Source organism: Vespa mandarinia, chromosome 8, assembly GCF_050613455.1.
Source record: "Vespa mandarinia isolate Hongniang chromosome 8, ASM5061345v1, whole genome shotgun sequence".
NCBI classification, from domain to species: Eukaryota; Metazoa; Arthropoda; class Insecta; order Hymenoptera; family Vespidae; genus Vespa; species Vespa mandarinia.
The window spans coordinates 4,650,001-4,668,121 of record NC_140817.1 but is presented as its reverse complement, the minus strand read 5'-3'; the positions used below and the strand labels follow the sequence as shown (position 1 = coordinate 4,668,121).

Here is an 18,121-nt window from a genome sequence, read left to right as displayed (position 1 = left end):
AAATTTTATATCAAAGTACAATTATGAAAATTTTTCTCATCGAATGCATTGAATTAATAAATGATGAATGAATATTATGAAATGATAATTATAAGTTATGAAAATATAATGTGTTATTAAAAACATAACTTTATTGAAAAATTTTTATATGAATGATATTAATTATAAATTTATGTAAAATATATTAAAAAAAAAAAAAAAATATTTCGCAGGAACGACATTAATAATAATTTTTTTTATATTTCATAACTTTGTTTATAACAGTAGTTCTTTTAGGTCACGTTAAATTATACGGTGTAATGGTAAAGAAAAGTAGTAAGAGTTGTGTGGGGAGTCACTTTGATAGTATAGAAAATATGTTACATACTATTTATGAGTAAATTGCAAGATGCAGTGTAAATACTCACGCCGCACGATATGAAAGATCGTTTACGGGGATAATAGGTACGTTTCGCTTCACAATACGCTTCGTGCAGTCGAGAATAGTCTATCAAAGGACGCGCAACTCTCGCGGAAGATTTATTTTCAAATACAATTTAAACGCGCGAAAATTAAAGAAACGTCAATCAATAGGTAAACATTTGAACGTTTATCTTTTTTTTTTCTTTTCTTTTTTTTTTCCTTTTTTTTTTTTTTTTTTTTTTTTTTTAATTAAAAAATTTCCACATAAATTTGAAATTCGTTAATAAATTAATATATCGAAGGGAAAAAATAAAAGAAAAGTGAAATATTATTTTATTAAAGCATAACAAAGTGTATCGAATATTAAATTTAAATTAAATTAAATTATTTCAATAAGATTTCAAATATATCAGTGATCATATGATATCGGATAAAATGAAATCGGAATATAAAGTTACAGAGTTTCGAATTTTAGAAACAAAGTTGACGTGTATTTTTAAATAGTTTCTAACATTTTTCCACGCTCCAAATATAGTGTTTCAAGAAATCTCCAAGTAGAAGAAATACGACTTTCATCTTGTCAAGAAAACTTTCTCTTCGTATTAGCTATGTTTTGCGATCCGTTTGTATTGTTCAATAAATATGCAAATATGTGTAGAAAATCTTTTATTATTAATGTAAAAAGACATTTTTTAATCTATCTAAATGTTCATAAAAATAATACAAAAAAATGTAACTTTCTTTTTTCATCGATTTTATTTAGATATTTACGATGGATTTAAAAGAAACGTTAATCCTTATTTACGACGTTCTATTATTCTTGATAATGTCAATATTCTATATATTCGAAACAATAATATTTACAATCGTTCCACAACGTTATCGTGAAAAATCTATCAAAGGGAAAATAGCTTTAATTACTGGAGGTGCCACTGGAATTGGTAAATTGATTGCCCAGAAATTATCTTATTTAGGTGCTAACGTTATCATCTGGGATATAAATAAATCAGGTAATATATATTAATTATTATTTTCTAAATTATTTATTAAAAATAAAAGCTAACTATTAAAATTATATATTAAACTATCTATTAAGGCGATATATATATATATATATATATATATATATACACATATTTTATATTTATTATATAATGTAATAAAATATCTTTAGCACTCGAAGATACGGTAAATGAAATAAGAAGACACGATGGAAAATGTTGGGGATATTATTGCGATATTTCTAATCGAGAAGAAATATTTAGAATTGCGAAATCCATTAAAATTGAGATTGGTAATGTAAGTAATTAAATAATTGATATAATAAAAATTCACATACACATACAGATTTATATTTATATATAATTTATAATTTATTTAAAATAATTTTGCTATTAATTTTATATAAATTATAGTTTAATTATTTTAGATAGTTTTTCTATTCGTTTTATATTTAAATGATTCATTATTTTCTTTATATTTTTAAATAGATATCATTATTGATAAACAATGCTGGTTATGTATATGGTAAAACTCTTTTGGATATACCAGACGAAGAAATAGAACGTACATTTAAAATAAATATATTGGCGCATTATTGGGTATGTCTCGATGCATTTTCATAAATTCTACTATTAATAATAATATTGATTATTTTTTTTTTTTTTTGAGTTAGACGATTAAAGCATTTTTAAAAGATATGATGAAAGAAAATTATGGACACATCGTAACAATAGCAAGTGTTGCTGGTTTATTAGGAACTTACAATTGCACTGATTATTCAGCCACAAAATTTGCTGCCATTGGACTTCACGAAAGTCTTTTTTCAGAACTCAAAGTAGGAAGACAAATTTTTACAATTATACTTAATTCGATATTATTATTAGATTATTATTAATATAAAACTTGAAATATATTTTTAAGGCTAATGGATACGAAGGGATTCATATGACACTCGTTTGTCCTTATTTGATTAATACGAAAATGTTTTATGGTGTTAAACCTAGGTAATTAGAAAATGTGTATATCAATGAAAAATCTAATATTCACACGTGTACAGAAATTTAATGTTTTCTTAAATTATAAAATCGTAGATTGATGAAAATGCTCGAACCCGAGTACGTTGCCGAAGAAGTAATAAAAGGAATATTATTGAACAAAGTAAATGTTACATTACCTAACATTGTCAGACTTCTTTTGCCACTAAAATGGTAAGTTATATATATATATTGAAAAAACATATTATTATTAAAAAATAAATTTTTTCTGTTTCCATGCACAGCTTATTACCTGCAAAAATGTGTTGGGATTTAATGTATCGTATAATACGTGGACCACAATCAATGATGATGTTTAAAGGACAAGAAAATATAGAGATGCATCAAAAAAATAATAATATTATTGAAAAGACTGAAAAATTACACCTACAGTAATTATATTCAAAAATATACTGCATAATTTTGTAAGTAAATTCATGATATATTAATTGATAATACTTCATTTCACAATCGAAATAAAATCTTGATTAGTCATAAGAATACTATACATATGTATGTAATATACTATAAAATGTTAGTATTCTTAGAGGATATTTGTTATAATATTGTTTATTAATTATTGGCCATTAGATACGTATATCAATCGATGGATTATGAAAACCCAATCGGCAGAATATGATACTTCATTAGAAAATTCTTATAACAAGTCATAAAAATAATTCAATCCTTGACCAAGCTCCCAAATAGCAATACCTGTACCTAATTCTGCTGCAAGGTCAAATCGATGTATGATGGAATACAAAGTAGGATAAAAAATATATCCACTGCCTAAAGAAGATCTGAAATATATGATATTTAATAACAGATGAAGTATTAATGAAAATTATAAGTTGAGAAAAAGTTGATCAAATCAAAAATCTTACTTTGCTTCAAAAAAATGTTCTTTACTTCTATCATCCCATTGAATCTTGCTTTTGAATGATTCAAGACTTTTTAGGTATTGTGAACCTAAAATAGGTCCACCACCTTCTGGTGTATAATTGTATCCATAAAAATTGATACCTAGCAAGATTTGAGTTCGTCTGGGATCATTTTGATCTGGAATTAATAGTTCTACACATTGTCTTGCCCAAGAAAGTGGACTATTAGGACCAGGACGTTGAATGCTTGAGTAATCGTATGTCATCAAAGAGAAAGCTTTAACATGGGGTGCCAATTCATTGAATTGGTCTCTTGAAAATAATTGTGCTTTTGTACTAAAAAATCAAAATAAGTCTAATTATTTAAGAGATTATCAGAAAAAAAAAATAATAATGTAAGTAATATGAGACTTACCCTCTTGATGGTGGAACTGCTAATATTATGTCAAGATGATTGTTTTTTAATTTTTGAGCAATTGTTTTAACCACAGACAAAATAATTTGCACATTGATACCCGTAAATATAAATTGATTCCATATTTCTAAGACATAACCATCAAAACGGAATGTCTATAACAAAATATTTTAACATGTAGACATATATTTATATTTTTATAATAGAATTTGTATGTTGTATCATTTTTTCTTTTTTTATAACAATAAAAACATTACCTTTGCTGTATCAGATAGTATCGTAACGAGTTGTTGTTGCTTTTGTATATTATTTTCTAATTCGACGATATCATTGGTTGACCAATGTTCGAATAATACCCTTGGCAAAACTGAAATATGTTCATACTAAAGTAAAAGAATATTTTAATGATTTTTTATACAATTATTAAGTGGTATATAATAACCACTATTATTTTCTAATTCGACATACTTTTTACATTATGATTTTCACTGTTCATAGATCTCATATCTTTCAACCATTTTTTTTGAACATCATGTGTTGGTAATTGAAATGTTGACATATTACTAGGTAATATGGATAACCATACTGGTGATACCATTGTGAATTTCCCATGAAAAGTTTTTGATATCTCATATCCATTACTGTTCCACTAAAATTATATCATAGAATATAAGCTAATTATAATAATAATTTAGCTCTAATGATTGTACTTACAGGAGTAATATATCCTAAAATTTCTCCAGAAAATCTTCTACGCTTAGTATCTATAAAATATGTTCCAGATTCCCTAATAATTTCGGTTGTTTTAATATCTTTAGTTACTAAACTCCTTTGAAAAACGTCTTTGTTGACAGGACCTTTCTAAAATTATAATTAAATCAATCTTTAAGGCATGTTGTATATGAGGTAATTAATTAATAAATTTAGAATTTTGTAATTTGAACAATATTCATTATAATAACAGATTCTTTTCATTATTTTTTATACCTGAATATCTATCTTCCCTTTATCCTTTTTATCCTTTTTATTGCCGGTATTTGTAGGCGGCGACAATGTGGCTTCAGATAATTTAATTACGATTAATATATTTATCAGTATCAAGTAGTTCATAATATTTAAAATACTTATTCAATTAATAGTATTAATATTATTTAATTAATAATTGTTCAAAATATTTTATAATGGATTGTATACAAATGGTTTTATGGAAGTAAAATTTTTTTATATCGAAACGACAAGTATTACTTTAGGTTTCAACTACTCATAGAGAGTGCTGTTATCGCTACTACTGCATACCCTGGTGACAATATCTTGAACTTATAACGTTTCTGATCATTTATCTTCATGTCATCTAATTGAACTTGTCAGTTTCTTTATAGGAGCTGTTAAAGTGTATTAATTTTATAATAATTTAAAGATTTTGATAATTTTTTCCGTTTACAATAATAATTAACGTTTTTTCCTAACAAAATGCAAGATAGATAACGAAGTATTAGCGTAATTTATAGCAATTCTATAATAAGTTTTAAGGTTACTTTTATAACTTACATGATTTAATTATACAAATTATGTTGAATATATATATTAGAAGAAAATAAAAGAAGATTATTCTATAGTATTTGTGATAAGTTATTAAAATAGCTATAAAAGAAGAAAGAAGAATTATTCAATGAAATTAGGAGATATTATGTTTACTACAGAGAAGGATATTCCTAACCTAAATTATAACTATAATAATTTTCATTTTTCAATCAGTGAAAAAGAAAATGAATCTGAATTTGATATAAAGTTAAAACAAGCATGGGAAAAGGCTCAAAAGGATGGAGTATTTCGATATTTATTAAATATTAGTAGTTGGCGGATACTTGAAGGTCCGTATAGACTGTTAGTTCAGGTATATATAATTTTATTTCAGAGCATTCATTACCTATATATTTTATTTATAGTACATAGTAAAATATGTATCTAAATTTTTTAGCTTAATCCTGATAGAGCATTTAAAAGACGAACACCAGAAAATATTACAACAATGTTACAGCCATTTGATCCAACAAAATTTAACTTTACTAGATTATCAAAAAGTGAAATAATGTTTAAGATAGAAAATGAAGATGATAGTGATATCATAGCAGTTAATGTTAGCCCTACTGAATGGTGTCATTCTTTACTAATTATAAAATATTTGCAATGTCTTCCGCAGAGCATTACGTGGTATAGTCTTCAAAAAGCTATTGAGATATTGTTGTTGAGCAGCTCACCGTAAATATTTCATTATTATATATATGTGAATCTATTATATGTGAATATAAGTTAAAAACATTCTTTGATATTTTAGGTACTTTAGGATTGCATTTAATAGTTTATGTGCTTTTGCTTCTGTCAATCACTTACATTGGCATTTATATTACCTCAAGCACAACATGCTTCTTGAATATATCGTAAATAATTAATACATATAATATATTTAACAAAGAAAAACCAATTGTAATTATTTTAAGAATGAAACTTGTTTTAGGAAGTACAACCATATCAAGGTTCTTTGTTCCTCTTAGAAAATTTTCCTAGCAAAGGATTTTGCTTTAAATTATCATCTTCAAAGAAAATAGAAACTTTTGTATCTTCAATATTTTCATTAGTAAATTACCTACAAAAGAATCAGATAGCACATAATGTATATGTTACAAGAGCAAAAACTATAAATTCAAAAGAAGTGTATGATGATGTACGGGCATACGTTTGGGCAAGAAAGTCACATTTTGATGTAAAAAATACAACTTTGTTTAATTCAGCTACATGCGAACTCTTTGGACACATATTTATTAAGAGTAATTATTTGATTTAATTGATTTTCTTTTTCAAAAGTATCAATTTATTTTATTATATTATTGGGTATAATGCTCTTTGTTTTCTTTTTTTTTGTAGCAGAAGAAGCATATCAAAATTTGACAGAATCAACAATAGCAAAAATATTAGAGTCTGTAACGGAACAGCCTTATTTATTAATTAAAAAAGATTTACATAAAATAATGTAAAATCAAATAACAAAGGACGGAAGATAATCTATTATTATTTATTATAGTTTACTATCTATCTATAAAAAAGAAATATATATATATATAAATATATAAAAATAAAAAACATTCGAATTTTATAATTACATAACCTTTCAATTATGTGTACTTTGTTCATTTGATTTTTCGCGCGAATAAATAAACGAAATTCTGGTTATAATAATTTCATAATGATATTTATATAAACGATAAAAACATTATATAGACAATATTATAAGATTATAAAATATAAATAAGAGAACTTATACTTTTTTGTATCATTATTAAATATTATAAATTATTAAATATTCAAAATTAATATTTTATGTCGCATTTAATTTAAGCCAATAGAAAAGCAGAAAGAATTTGAACATGCAAAGAGAACCAATATACAGTTCGTCGAGACAAACGCACGAGGAGTCGGGATCATTTTATAAGGAAAATTAGGTAATTATTCTTATTTTATAAGTTATTCTTGTTTTTCTTTTAAAAAATTTTAATCCAATATTAAAAATAAGAACAAAACATTATTCTTATCGATAAAAGTATATTTCGATAAACGATAATCTAAAAGATTGAACGAAGCGTATGTATATATGTTCATACATATACATTTCGTAGGATGTACAAGTAAATACATACAGTATGTAAATACATATACATAGTTTGAAGAAACAGAATGTTAATTAAATATACGTTGTCGATTTTTATTGAAATTTAATCTACATAATATTGAAATATAATCGCTAATATCGGATTAATTTGAACGTAATAATTTCCAATATATATATGTATGTATATATATATATATATATTGGATATATATATATATATATATATATATATATATATATATTATACATTGTATTCATCAATCTGAAGATAATTCGGGCACGGAATCGTTCAAATACTTTCGTTAGAGACGCTATAATTTATCACGTGACAGTCGTGAGAGTAAATCGTAAATCGTTTTCTAAAATAGCGACGAAGAATTGGCACATAATAAAAGAACAATCGATGATGACAAGTTTATTCGAGGATGGGGAGAGGGGGAAAGGGATTTATTTGTTCCTAACCTTAAAAATATACATAAATGTAATGATAACGAATTAAAAAAATATAAGTGTCTATCTAAGCGTTTTCAGGAATATTTTACTTATAATATGATTAATCATATGATATGTATAATAGATTTAGGCAGATATAAAAGGTCTAAGTCGAAAAGGCAAAGAATATTAGATTCGGGAGATACGGCTTTGATTTACAAGAGCTAATTAATATAAATGTATATTGGAGGTTATAATAACAAATGTCGATATAAAAATTAACAGTAGACATAACGAACGACAAATTTAACATTTAACAATAATTAAATCTCGTATAAATATCGTACTTTCTTATTTTCGTTGTTACTTAAAATATATAAACAACTTTTTTTCCTTTTATAATGCTTTCTCTTTTTTTTCTATTTTTTTCTTTTCTTTTCTTTTTTTAATGCTTGAAACTTTTCAACAAATTTTAAATGAATACGTGAAACAAGGTCGCCCAAATTGGACATAATATAAGCTTTGCTAACAATATTAATTAATATTTTTCTTTCGCCGTTTGATATGTTCTTATTGACATTTTAACAACGATACCATCGTATCCCATTTATAGCGTCGAATTGAATGATTAGAATTGTCGAAATGGTGTCATTTTGCTGTGCAATTAGGCGTTTTATGATATTTAGAAGTACTAGCAGTATAAAAGTATCAAGCTAACTATATAGATCGATCGTGCGTTTAACTTACGAACGAAATCGATTATGATGGATGATCATTCTCTTATATAGTTTTCATTCTAAAACAATTTTTAAATAATTCTCAAAACATTCTTAAACAATTTAAACGATCCAATGTTTCGAGTTAAATTTCGTATTAACGATTTTTCGAATCACTGGAAAGTTTATTATCATTATAATCATCATCATAATCATCATCATCATCATCATCATCATCATTACCACCACCACCACCACCACCACCATCATCATCATCATCATCATCATCATCATCATCATCATCATCATCATCATCATCATCATCATCATCATCATCATCATCATCATCATTATTTCAAAATAATTTAACTTGAGAAATTGAAAAACTGTGAGAAACTCGTAGAAAAAAATATGGAAGAATAAGTAGCAAAGAGAATATGATCGTTAAATTGAAGGATTATACAAACGTAAGATAACCTATTTAATTCGGTCTATTTCAATCAGGATTAGTGAGTGAAAATGGATTAGGAATGAAAGTACGATTTTACATTATCTAATATTTTCTTTTCCCTTTTTCTTTTTCTTTTTTCTTTTTCTTGCTTTTTCTTTTGGAGATCCAATATATAAATTAAGCGGATCAATAAATCGTGTTCCAGTCTTTGGAAAATCAAAGAGCGATTATTAATCGATCATTTTCTTCGTTCGAAAATGATTCAAAAGGACGTCGAAATATATTCACCAATAAATTATTCTCAAAGTATAGAAAATTGTTCTCAAGGTAATAGGAAACTTTTGAAAAGAAAAATAACGATTAACAATATCATAGGCGACGAGGACATTGCAATGACCACACCCGAGCCAAGATTGTCCTGTACGACATTGTCGTAACAATTGGCGATAAGCTCAAAGTCGATCAAATTCATTGGTTTATTGTTGTATTCGATCGGCGATATACAATAATTTTTACGTTGAAATTCAATAGCGCTACCGTTAACGAAGTCGCTCTCGAGAATATTATGAGCTTGACAGTCACAAGGGAAGTGATTGTCGATCGCGCTGATCGAATTCACTTCTAGAACTATGTCCTTTGCATGACGAGGAGCCTCGAGTACGTGATTACCGTGAAACCTAAGGATGTTCACAGTATTTTCATCTCTCAAATGAAATCTTTCAATTAGGTCAATCTTGTTGTTGAGAATGTTAAGATGATCAACGTAAATTAAACCAGTGAATGCGTCTTTTTGAATGACACCTAAATCGCTCTCTTGAATGTTTAAAGAGTTTACGTGGCTTAGGCCACGAAATGTGTAGGATTTTAAACTGGAAAGATCCATGAAGGTGAGCTTCAATAGACCAACCGTATGTAATCCATCAAAAGCATCTGGTTCGATGTTACGAATACCCGATGGTAAAATAAGTCTGATAACGTTTGTCAAACCGGTAAAAGCATGACTATGTAAACTTAATAATGGATTGTTGCTTAAAAGTATAGCACGAATATTTGAGGTACCGGCAAATGCGTAACCCTCGACGTAACGGATCTTGTTATTCGCCAGTAATAGAACGGAAACGTTCTGAAGAGCGGCGAAAGAAAATTTTTCAATATAGGACAAAGGTGTGTCCTGAATCGAAAGCTCTCGTAATTTGTTCAATCCACGAAAGGCAAACGGCTTTATAGACGAAATATTGTTACCATCCAATGAGAGTTTTTTCAGTACACGTAGACCAGCGAAAGCATCGGTCTTTATTATAGGAAAATTATTTTTCGTTAGAGACAATTCCTCTACTCCTTCTGGTAAATGTTGGGTCGGTATATCCTCTAGCCCTCCCGTATTGCAAATTACCTGTAACACGTACATACAAATTCCTCTTTATTTCAAAGATTTTATATACACGCGAGCTTACGTAGATATCTGTAAAAAAAAGAAAAAAAAAAAAAGAAAAAGAAAAAAAAAAAGGAAAAAAATAATTAAAAAAAAAAAAAAAAAACGGAAGAATTTTTATGTGCGTGAAAAAAATTTATCCGAAAAATTCTTTCGACTAAAACGACTAACTTTTTCGAGCTGTGCATATATGAGATATATATTTCATTCCATTTTATCTTCCATTCATTCGTTCGTCCCTTTCATTATTTTTTTTTAACGTTGATTGATCATTTGAAAGAGGCTTATACGATTTCGAAATAAAAGACCGCTCTCTTATCGTTCTTTCTTCAATAGGAATTGCAATGTGCGAGTGACAGCTCGAACGGTTCGGTAATTACCTATGTAATTACCTTCTGGGAAAGACAGATGCATTCTGGAGGGCATTGTATGTTCTCGGCTGTATTTTTTTCTTGATTCGTGGAAAGCGCTAGGCTCACCGTCGCTGTACACAGTACAAAGTAAATCGAGATCTATAAGAACAGAAGATAAAAAATATAAGAAAAAATAAATAATTAAACGAGATGATTTCTATGGGAAGAGAAAAGAAGAGAGAGGGAGAAAATACATACAACATGTATGTATATATGTGTATATTATGTAATATATATATATATATATATATATATATATATATACGATCATATATACGTATATATGATCGTTTATAGATATCTATGTGTCCATAAATGTACATACATATATACATACATATATACATACATACATACATACATACATACATACATACATACATACATACATACATACATACATACATACATACATACATATATACATACATACATACATACATACATACATACATACATACATACATACATACATACATACATACATACATATATATATGTGTGCATGTATGTATATTCGGTGTATGTTGTGTGTGTGTGTGTGTGTGCATATATATCGAAAAAGAGTGTAAACTTGTCATTATATAAGAGTACTATATAAATATGCGTATTTTGTTTGGTACCTGCGCCCTGTGATACATCAATCCCAGAATTGTTTACGGCGCATGCCTCGTCATATCCAGAAAAGTCAGCGACGACGTGGGACGTAGTTCTTGTATCTCCTCAAAGACAACGTTCAAACTATCAAGCCAAAGTGATGAGAGACACAATGGGGGGGAAAAAAAAAAGAAACAAAAACTAGGAAGAGATCAAAGATGAGATAGATTCGAGATTTATCTTTTCTCGATGCGCACGAGTATAAATGAATCACTGTTATTTTTTTTTTTGTTTTTGTTTTTCTTTTTTTGTTTTTTTTCTCATTCACTTTGTGACACACTTGTTGTGAAGAAGAGACGAATTCACCAAACACCGAAAGATAAAAAGATAAGAGAAATATAAAAAGGGTTGTAATGTGAACGACGTTGAAAATGAAGGGATTGGATTTTTATGAAGGAAGGATAGAGAAAGAGGGAGAAAGAGAAAGGGATATATATATATATATATGTGTGTGTTTGTATGTATATGTATATATATATATAAAAGTAAGAAAGGAAAACTTTTTGCTCACAAGACGAGGTTAAAATCGCACCTTTCGGAAGGAAGAGATAACACGAATTTCCATGCAACATCCACGGTTACATTCAACGCGGACGACGTAGCTCGCTGCGCATTATTTCTCCTTAGCCACTCTTCCCTATATCCCTTCCCCTTGCATATCCCCTACGCCGGCCACTCACCCTACCCTCTCCTTTGCAAATATCTTCTGCGCAAGCTCGTAATTATTGTCTCTGTCTATTTCTTTCTCTGTCTCTTTCTCTCTCTCTCTCTCTCTCTCTTTTTATCTTTCTATCTCTAACTCTATTTCTATCTTTATCTTTATCTTTATCTTTATATCTGTCTCTATCTTTCTTTCTTTATCTCTGTCTTTTTCTCTCATTTACGTATGTACATCGAGCAATAATTCTTATTATCAAATCAAATCCATTTCGGAGTTATCGTATATCATAAAAATATGTCGTGTGACTTTTCAAATTTCAAAGGATTTTCTTAAAAAAAAATGCAATTTTTTTTTTCTTTTGTTTAAGAATACGTCGAAAAAAATAAACTAATTATTATGTTTGAATAATATGTTCAAGTTGCCGATTAAATAATTCAATATCATTAATTTTTTTTTTTTTTTTTTTTTTTTTTTTTTTTTTTTTTTTTTTTTTTTTAATGGAGACTATATGATAAGGATAGAAATGGGATTAGATAAATGAATTAATATATTCGAGTATTCCAATATGCATAGATTTTTAATAATAATAATTAAAAAAAAAAAAAAACAGTCTTATAAAGTAATACAGTATGTATTATTAAGGCAACTCGATGTACATGTAAATATATATATATATATATATATACATATATAATATATATATATATTTAATATATATATTTAATATATATAGTATATATATAATAATATATATATATATTTACACAATCGTAATAAATTCAACAAGATAATTGTTATTTCGAACAAATATCTTTAGAAGTTATAAAGCATCGATTTTCCGCGTGCAATCCTAATCGTTTAGCACGCGCGTAATACATTTACAAAGAAAAATTTCTTACTATTGGTCTATGTCTTTAGTGATTGAAAAATTTTTATTGTGTCGAATTATTTCGATTAATCTAGCGTGCCATTTTTATGTATAGAATTTTCGTAAAAGAAAAGAAAAAAAAATTAGCGAATTTATATAGATTTATTTATTTTTTTTATTACAATAAACTTGAAAATATTCGATAGATCTCAAATGACCAACGTTAAAAATATATTTCATTATATGTATGTTCGTATATTTCCTTTTCTCTTTGTTTTTTTTTTTTATTTCGAACACGTGGTCAGGTTCGTCGATTATTTTATTACTTTTTATTTTTTTTATTTTTTTCATTTTTTTTTTTTTTTATTTTTTTTTTGAATATTTTCGAGTTATTGAGATATATATGTATATGTGTGTGTGTATGTATATATATAATTTATATAAATATTAAAGGATAGAAGTATTTATGTTTTTTCCATTATGTATTATATATGCTTAATTGCATAACATTACTTAAAACTTTATTATATTATAAATATGGGAACATTAAATAGCATAAAAAAATGAGGTATAAACAGTTAAGGCAGCTTTGGTTTGTACTTATTGACAGAATATCGAGTATAGTTATGAACCACTGACGTTTTTAGTGTGTTCGGTTAAAACGAGAAAGCATATGTTGTATGTGTGTGCGCCTAAATGTATATATATATATATGTATATATATATATGTATATATATATATATATATATATGTATATATATATATATATATATATATATATATTTATATACACATATATAAAAATATTATCTCTCGACGAAGAAATGAGTATTTTGTACGATTCGACATAGCATGAAAATATTCGATATGAGATCTGCGCAGTCTCTATGGACATCATGTAAAATCAATTTTCAGGATAAAACGGAAGTGTCAAAGTAATTGTAGCTATAAATATAAGAATTATATAAAGAATTCATTTGCGTAATTGCATCGATTGATTAGTATCTATGTTAATGAAATATATATATATATATATATATATATATATATATATATATATATATATAATAGTCATCGGTATTGCATAATGTACATTGTATGATTGTGTCAGTCTATTTCCATATTTCCAAAGTTTTAATATAACATTATAAATTTGACGTTTAATTAAACCATATCAATATATTTTACTTTTATATTTTTTTCTTTTTGTTTCTCAAAACACTGAAAATTAAGAAATGTCTCTTATTCTATTATTTTTTTATTATTATTATTATTATCATTATTAATATTATTACCATTACTATTATTATTATTATTATTATTATTATTATTATTATTTTTATTTTTATTATTTTTATTTTTATTTTTATTTTTATTTTTATTTTTATAACTATAATTACCATTATTATTCGCCGAACAATTTCAATGTTTCTTTTCTTCTTATTTTTTTTTTCTTTCTTTACTATTATATACACATATTTTTATGAATTTATTTTTTTACTTAAGGAAATCCAGTGTGGCTAATTAATTATAACGTGCATACAAATGTATCATCTTAAATAGTCACTTTTGTCACGACATAAAAGTAATGAAACACACAATTATTTAGCAATGATTTGAAAGTGCGAAATGTAGACATGCCAATTGAATAAAAACGATTACGATTACAATTTGTTTCGAACATATTCCTAAATATAAATTTTTTTTCTTTTTTTCTTGTTTTCATAATAGTACATGATGCATTATAAAATCCAGACATTAGACCACTTAATTAAAGGCAAAGCACAAAGCTCTCTTAATCGTATTATATGTAAGATTGCTATCATCAAAACCCGTATCTCTATTAAATATAACATAATATATAATATAAAATAATATGTATATATATATATATATATACATATATATACATATATATATATACATGTATATACATATGTATATACATATATATACATATATATATACATACTATATTTCTAATTAATATAATAAAATTTTTGTATTCTTGTTATGATTTGGCGTATATGACGCATATATGCATATATTATGAATGCTTTGCAAATAAGTTTTATCAAGATGATAACATGGATAATCGGCATTTCAGTCTTTCAGTAATCGAACATTATTATTGTTCATTATATCATGAGGTAGATAGTTCTGCTAATGTTATAACATAGATATGTATTGAACAATATTGCAGCTGTATCCCAGGGCCATGATCAGTAACAATAGCAAAATACCTTATACTAACTAACAAAATTAACAGTTCTATGTCAGTCGTTAACGAAATTAACTCAAAGTCTACTAATCATATATATATATATATACAAATATATATATACATACATACATATATATATGTGTGTGTGTATGTATGTATATATACATATATATATATATATATACAGGATGTGTATCGTGAAACACAATAATTATACAATAAATTCTTTAATTTTTAGATCGAAAGAAACTGTTTGATGATCGTAGCATGGATTAATAATTTATGGCAATATTTTCTTTTCTTTTCTTTTCTTCTTCTTCTACTTCTCCTTTTTCTTCATTATTATACGAAGACAAAGTTGAAATGATTTTTTCAGCAGAGTGACTAGAACGATGGAAAAAAAAATGTAAAAAAAGAAAAATATTGACTCCTAACTTCTCGATCGTTGATAAAGAACTTATAATTAATTATCGTGTTATTAGACGCAACCTTTATATATGTATATATATAAACAAATAAATATATATATATTTATATTTATATTTATATATATATATATATATATATATATACTTATATATGTGCTATACTTATAAGAGCCTTTCACTCTACGTAAAAATATATATCTATGATAAAAAAAAAAAAAAAAGTAAATAAGAAAACGATGAAAAATAATATATAATTTCTTATCCAAAAATTTATGAATATCTTGTTTTACTCTTATACCGTACGTTTCTCTCTCTTATTAGAATAGCATTTATTCATTATTTAACGATTGCAAATTAAAATTGAATCACAATATTAAAAATATATAATATATATATAATATATATATAATTTGAATACTCATTTATTTTTTAAAAACAATCACTGGCCCAAAAGCTTCTAAAGCTTATATAACTCAATAAAACTTTTACCCCGTTAAATGTTAAAAACGTTCGGCGATATTAAATATTTCTGTCCTATGCCCCTGCGCTTTTTCTTATATTCATACTCTTATTATTAATATTATCATCGTCCCATTCAATAGTGGCTCGTGGTTATACTTGATTATATTAACTTTCATATCGCGACAATAGAGAGAAAAAAAGAAGAAAGAAAGAAAGAGAGAGAGAGAGAAAGAGAAAGAGAGGAAGAGAGAGAGAAAGAAAGAGAGAGAGAGAGAGAGAGAGAGAGAGAGAGAGAAAGAGAGAGAGAGAGAGAGAGAGAGAACTCGTTGTATATTTACTAATATAATTCTAAAATTTCTATGTTGCATTTTCTTGTACTTTATTCATTGAAAAAAAAAAAAACGAAGAAAAAAAAAGAAAGAAAGAAAATAAAAAGAAAACGTTAATAAAAAATGCAATATGCTAATTCTTCCGAATCTTTCTTCCCAGTATATCCAATGGGACGGTTTCTTTTCTTTTTTTAAATCTCTTACTTTTCTATTTTGCTTTTGTTTCTTCTTTTTCTTTTCTTTCCTTCTGTTCCCTTACTTCTTCTTTTTTTTTCTTCTTTCTCGTTTATACAATAAGTAAGGGAAAAAAAAGAAATATATATCAAAGATACTATACATAGTTATCATTCTTTGATGAGGTAGATTATGTTTAAGAAATCTCAAGAGCATTAATAAGCCTTTAACAATTTTTGAACACATGTGTTAAATACACGTTCAGTCTCTTGGATCAGCGACGCGCATTCAGTCTTATTGTAGATTAACGAGTTAGCCTCGTTAAGTCTCGAGTCTTAATTATATATAAACGACATTCGCGGAATTTTAATTATTATAAGCAAATGTCTTTTCTAAGGCATTTACGCAAAATTGAGGAAACGAAAGCGTCGTTTATCATAATCCTACGAGAAGAGCTTAAGCTAATTGTTCCCTGAGAAATTAATGAGATAATCGATGTGCTGAAAGTAAACATAATTAATCAATATTTAGATACCATTCGTTAAAAGACTCGTTTAACAATGAGATCGTCAAAGATACGAGGAATATAATTTTGAGTCTTTTTGATAACGTGTTCGGCACTAAATATTTACTATACCCTTTATTACGACGATACTTTTATAATTTTTTTCTTTTACTCTTTCTTTTTTCTCTGTTTTTTTTCTTTTTCTTTTTTTTTTATCTTCCTTTCAACACATTCGAAAAAATCCGTCGTAGAATAACATACGTAAGGCCACTAATATTATATTAGCTTTTCAACAAAGAAAATATTTTAACATCGTTTTTCTTGGAAATATTGTTGAATATTTTACGTTATGTAAGAACGCAATGTAAGAAGGTCCATACTTTTGAGTCTCGAAGCTGATCAGGAGACATCTGGTTAGATTTGAAAGTATTCATTTTAACTTACTCGTATACTACTTCTATCGATATCTACTATTGAGGTTTTTTTTTTTTAGAGTATATCACCCTACGTGTGTAAATTCAACATCGTCGTATCTTTTTAATTTCATGATAATTATCAATTACGATTAGAATTATCGGAAATATCATCTTCCTCTTTGATGTTCGACGATGGTGGTATTATTACTCGTATATCCGACTTACGATTTACCGAAAGATCCTCAACCTGATCGTCGTTCCTTTGTTGAGGTTCTTCTTTGATCAAATGAAGTCCTGAAGTTGGACTAGATTGACCAGTTTCCATGTTGGATTCACGTTCAGTCGAAGTATCCCTGCTCTTAACGTAATTCGTTTCCAAAATGGTGGAAGAACTCTCGTATAGGGCGTTGCTGTTTTCATTTTCACTTTCCGATAGGGTACTACTGTTGATACCATAAATGCTGCCGTTTGCGTTTCCACCGATACCATAGGGAAAACAAGCTCCTCCAGCACCGTTCGAACCACGCTTAAAAGGTCGGGAGGTCGTGATACCA

At 26.7% G+C, this 18,121-nt stretch overlaps 5 protein-coding genes across 9 annotated transcripts in view; 2 read left to right on the top strand and 3 right to left on the bottom strand.

Annotated features, from left to right (window-relative positions):
* The first annotated feature begins 427 nt into the window (after nucleotides 1-427).
* LOC118451189 (estradiol 17-beta-dehydrogenase 11) lies at nucleotides 428-2,834 on the top strand. 2 transcript variants are annotated; one of them, XM_035887484.2, is made up of 9 exons: nucleotides 445-573; nucleotides 938-1,079; nucleotides 1,166-1,412; nucleotides 1,577-1,701; nucleotides 1,893-2,003; nucleotides 2,078-2,239; nucleotides 2,326-2,408; nucleotides 2,496-2,612; nucleotides 2,684-2,834. In XM_035887484.2, the coding sequence occupies exons 2-9, from the start codon at nucleotides 1,011-1,013 to the stop codon at nucleotides 2,832-2,834; spliced, it is 1,065 nt and encodes a 354-aa protein (XP_035743377.1). In that variant the 5' UTR covers nucleotides 445-573; nucleotides 938-1,010. The 2 variants fall into 2 exon arrangements, with proteins under 2 accessions (XP_035743378.1, XP_035743377.1); XM_035887485.2 differs by lacking the exon at nucleotides 938-1,079 and having other exon boundaries at nucleotides 428-573.
* LOC118451188 (chitinase domain-containing protein 1) lies at nucleotides 2,779-5,002 on the bottom strand. The gene is made up of 7 exons (XM_035887483.2): nucleotides 4,722-5,002; nucleotides 4,449-4,595; nucleotides 4,203-4,383; nucleotides 3,992-4,101; nucleotides 3,735-3,889; nucleotides 3,323-3,655; nucleotides 2,779-3,238 (listed from the first exon to the last, which is right to left on the bottom strand). Exons 1-7 carry the CDS (start codon nucleotides 4,842-4,844, stop codon nucleotides 3,097-3,099), a joined length of 1,191 nt encoding a protein of 396 aa, XP_035743376.1. The 5' UTR covers nucleotides 4,845-5,002; the 3' UTR covers nucleotides 2,779-3,096.
* Nucleotides 5,003-5,086: 84 nt separating this feature from the next.
* LOC118451190 (GDP-D-glucose phosphorylase 1) lies at nucleotides 5,087-6,956 on the top strand. 2 transcript variants are annotated; one of them, XM_035887489.2, is made up of 5 exons: nucleotides 5,087-5,628; nucleotides 5,713-5,993; nucleotides 6,070-6,172; nucleotides 6,250-6,559; nucleotides 6,660-6,956. In XM_035887489.2, exons 1-5 carry the CDS (start codon nucleotides 5,404-5,406, stop codon nucleotides 6,764-6,766), a joined length of 1,026 nt encoding a protein of 341 aa, XP_035743382.1. In that variant the 5' UTR covers nucleotides 5,087-5,403; the 3' UTR covers nucleotides 6,767-6,956. The 2 variants fall into 2 exon arrangements, with proteins under 2 accessions (XP_035743382.1, XP_035743381.1); XM_035887488.2 differs by having other exon boundaries at nucleotides 6,657-6,951.
* A 129-nt stretch (nucleotides 6,957-7,085) lies between these two features.
* LOC118451186 (uncharacterized) lies at nucleotides 7,086-12,149 on the bottom strand. Of its 2 annotated transcripts, none has more exons than XM_035887479.2 (4): nucleotides 12,032-12,149; nucleotides 11,466-11,583; nucleotides 10,822-10,941; nucleotides 7,086-10,390 (listed from the first exon to the last, which is right to left on the bottom strand). In XM_035887479.2, exons 2-4 carry the CDS (start codon nucleotides 11,481-11,483, stop codon nucleotides 9,320-9,322), a joined length of 1,209 nt encoding a protein of 402 aa, XP_035743372.1. In that variant the 5' UTR covers nucleotides 11,484-11,583; nucleotides 12,032-12,149; the 3' UTR covers nucleotides 7,086-9,319. The 2 variants fall into 2 exon arrangements, with proteins under 2 accessions (XP_035743372.1, XP_035743370.1); XM_035887477.2 differs by having other exon boundaries at nucleotides 11,466-11,778; nucleotides 12,032-12,140.
* A 3,837-nt stretch (nucleotides 12,150-15,986) lies between these two features.
* LOC118451183 (uncharacterized) overlaps nucleotides 15,987-18,121 on the bottom strand; it is a 5,528-nt gene continuing 3,393 nt past the window's right edge. For both annotated transcript variants that reach the window (XM_035887470.2, XM_035887473.2), the window contains exon 4: nucleotides 15,987-18,121. This exon is cut by the window's right edge. In XM_035887470.2, the coding sequence (XP_035743363.1) occupies nucleotides 17,707-18,121 (415 nt within the window). In that variant the 3' untranslated portion in view covers nucleotides 15,987-17,706.

Excerpts from the sequence above, each read along its gene's own strand:
- LOC118451189 (XM_035887484.2), top strand. The coding sequence starts at position 1,011 with ATGTTTTGCGATCCGTTTGTATTGTTCAATAAATATGCAAATATGTGT. Across the intron at positions 1,080-1,165 it reads GAAAATCTTTTATTATTAAT|ATATTTACGATGGATTTAAA; the intron begins GTAAAAAGACAT and ends GATTTTATTTAG. Across the intron at positions 2,240-2,325 it reads GTCTTTTTTCAGAACTCAAA|GCTAATGGATACGAAGGGAT; the intron begins GTAGGAAGACAA and ends TATATTTTTAAG.
- LOC118451186 (XM_035887479.2), bottom strand. Across the intron at positions 10,391-10,821 it reads GCATCTGTCTTTCCCAGAAG|GTAATTTGCAATACGGGAGG; the intron begins GTAATTACATAG and ends TACGTGTTACAG.
- LOC118451188 (XM_035887483.2), bottom strand. The coding sequence starts at position 4,844 with ATGAACTACTTGATACTGATAAATATATTAATCGTAATTAAATTATCT. Across the intron at positions 4,596-4,721 it reads AAGGGAAGATAGATATTCAG|AAAGGTCCTGTCAACAAAGA; the intron begins GTATAAAAAATA and ends TTATAATTTTAG. Across the intron at positions 3,656-3,734 it reads GCAGTTCCACCATCAAGAGG|TACAAAAGCACAATTATTTT; the intron begins GTAAGTCTCATA and ends TTGATTTTTTAG.
- LOC118451190 (XM_035887488.2), top strand. The coding sequence starts at position 5,404 with ATGAAATTAGGAGATATTATGTTTACTACAGAGAAGGATATTCCTAAC. Across the intron at positions 6,173-6,249 it reads ACATGCTTCTTGAATATATC|GAAGTACAACCATATCAAGG; the intron begins GTAAATAATTAA and ends AACTTGTTTTAG. Across the intron at positions 6,560-6,656 it reads TGGACACATATTTATTAAGA|CAGAAGAAGCATATCAAAAT; the intron begins GTAATTATTTGA and ends TTTTTTTTGTAG.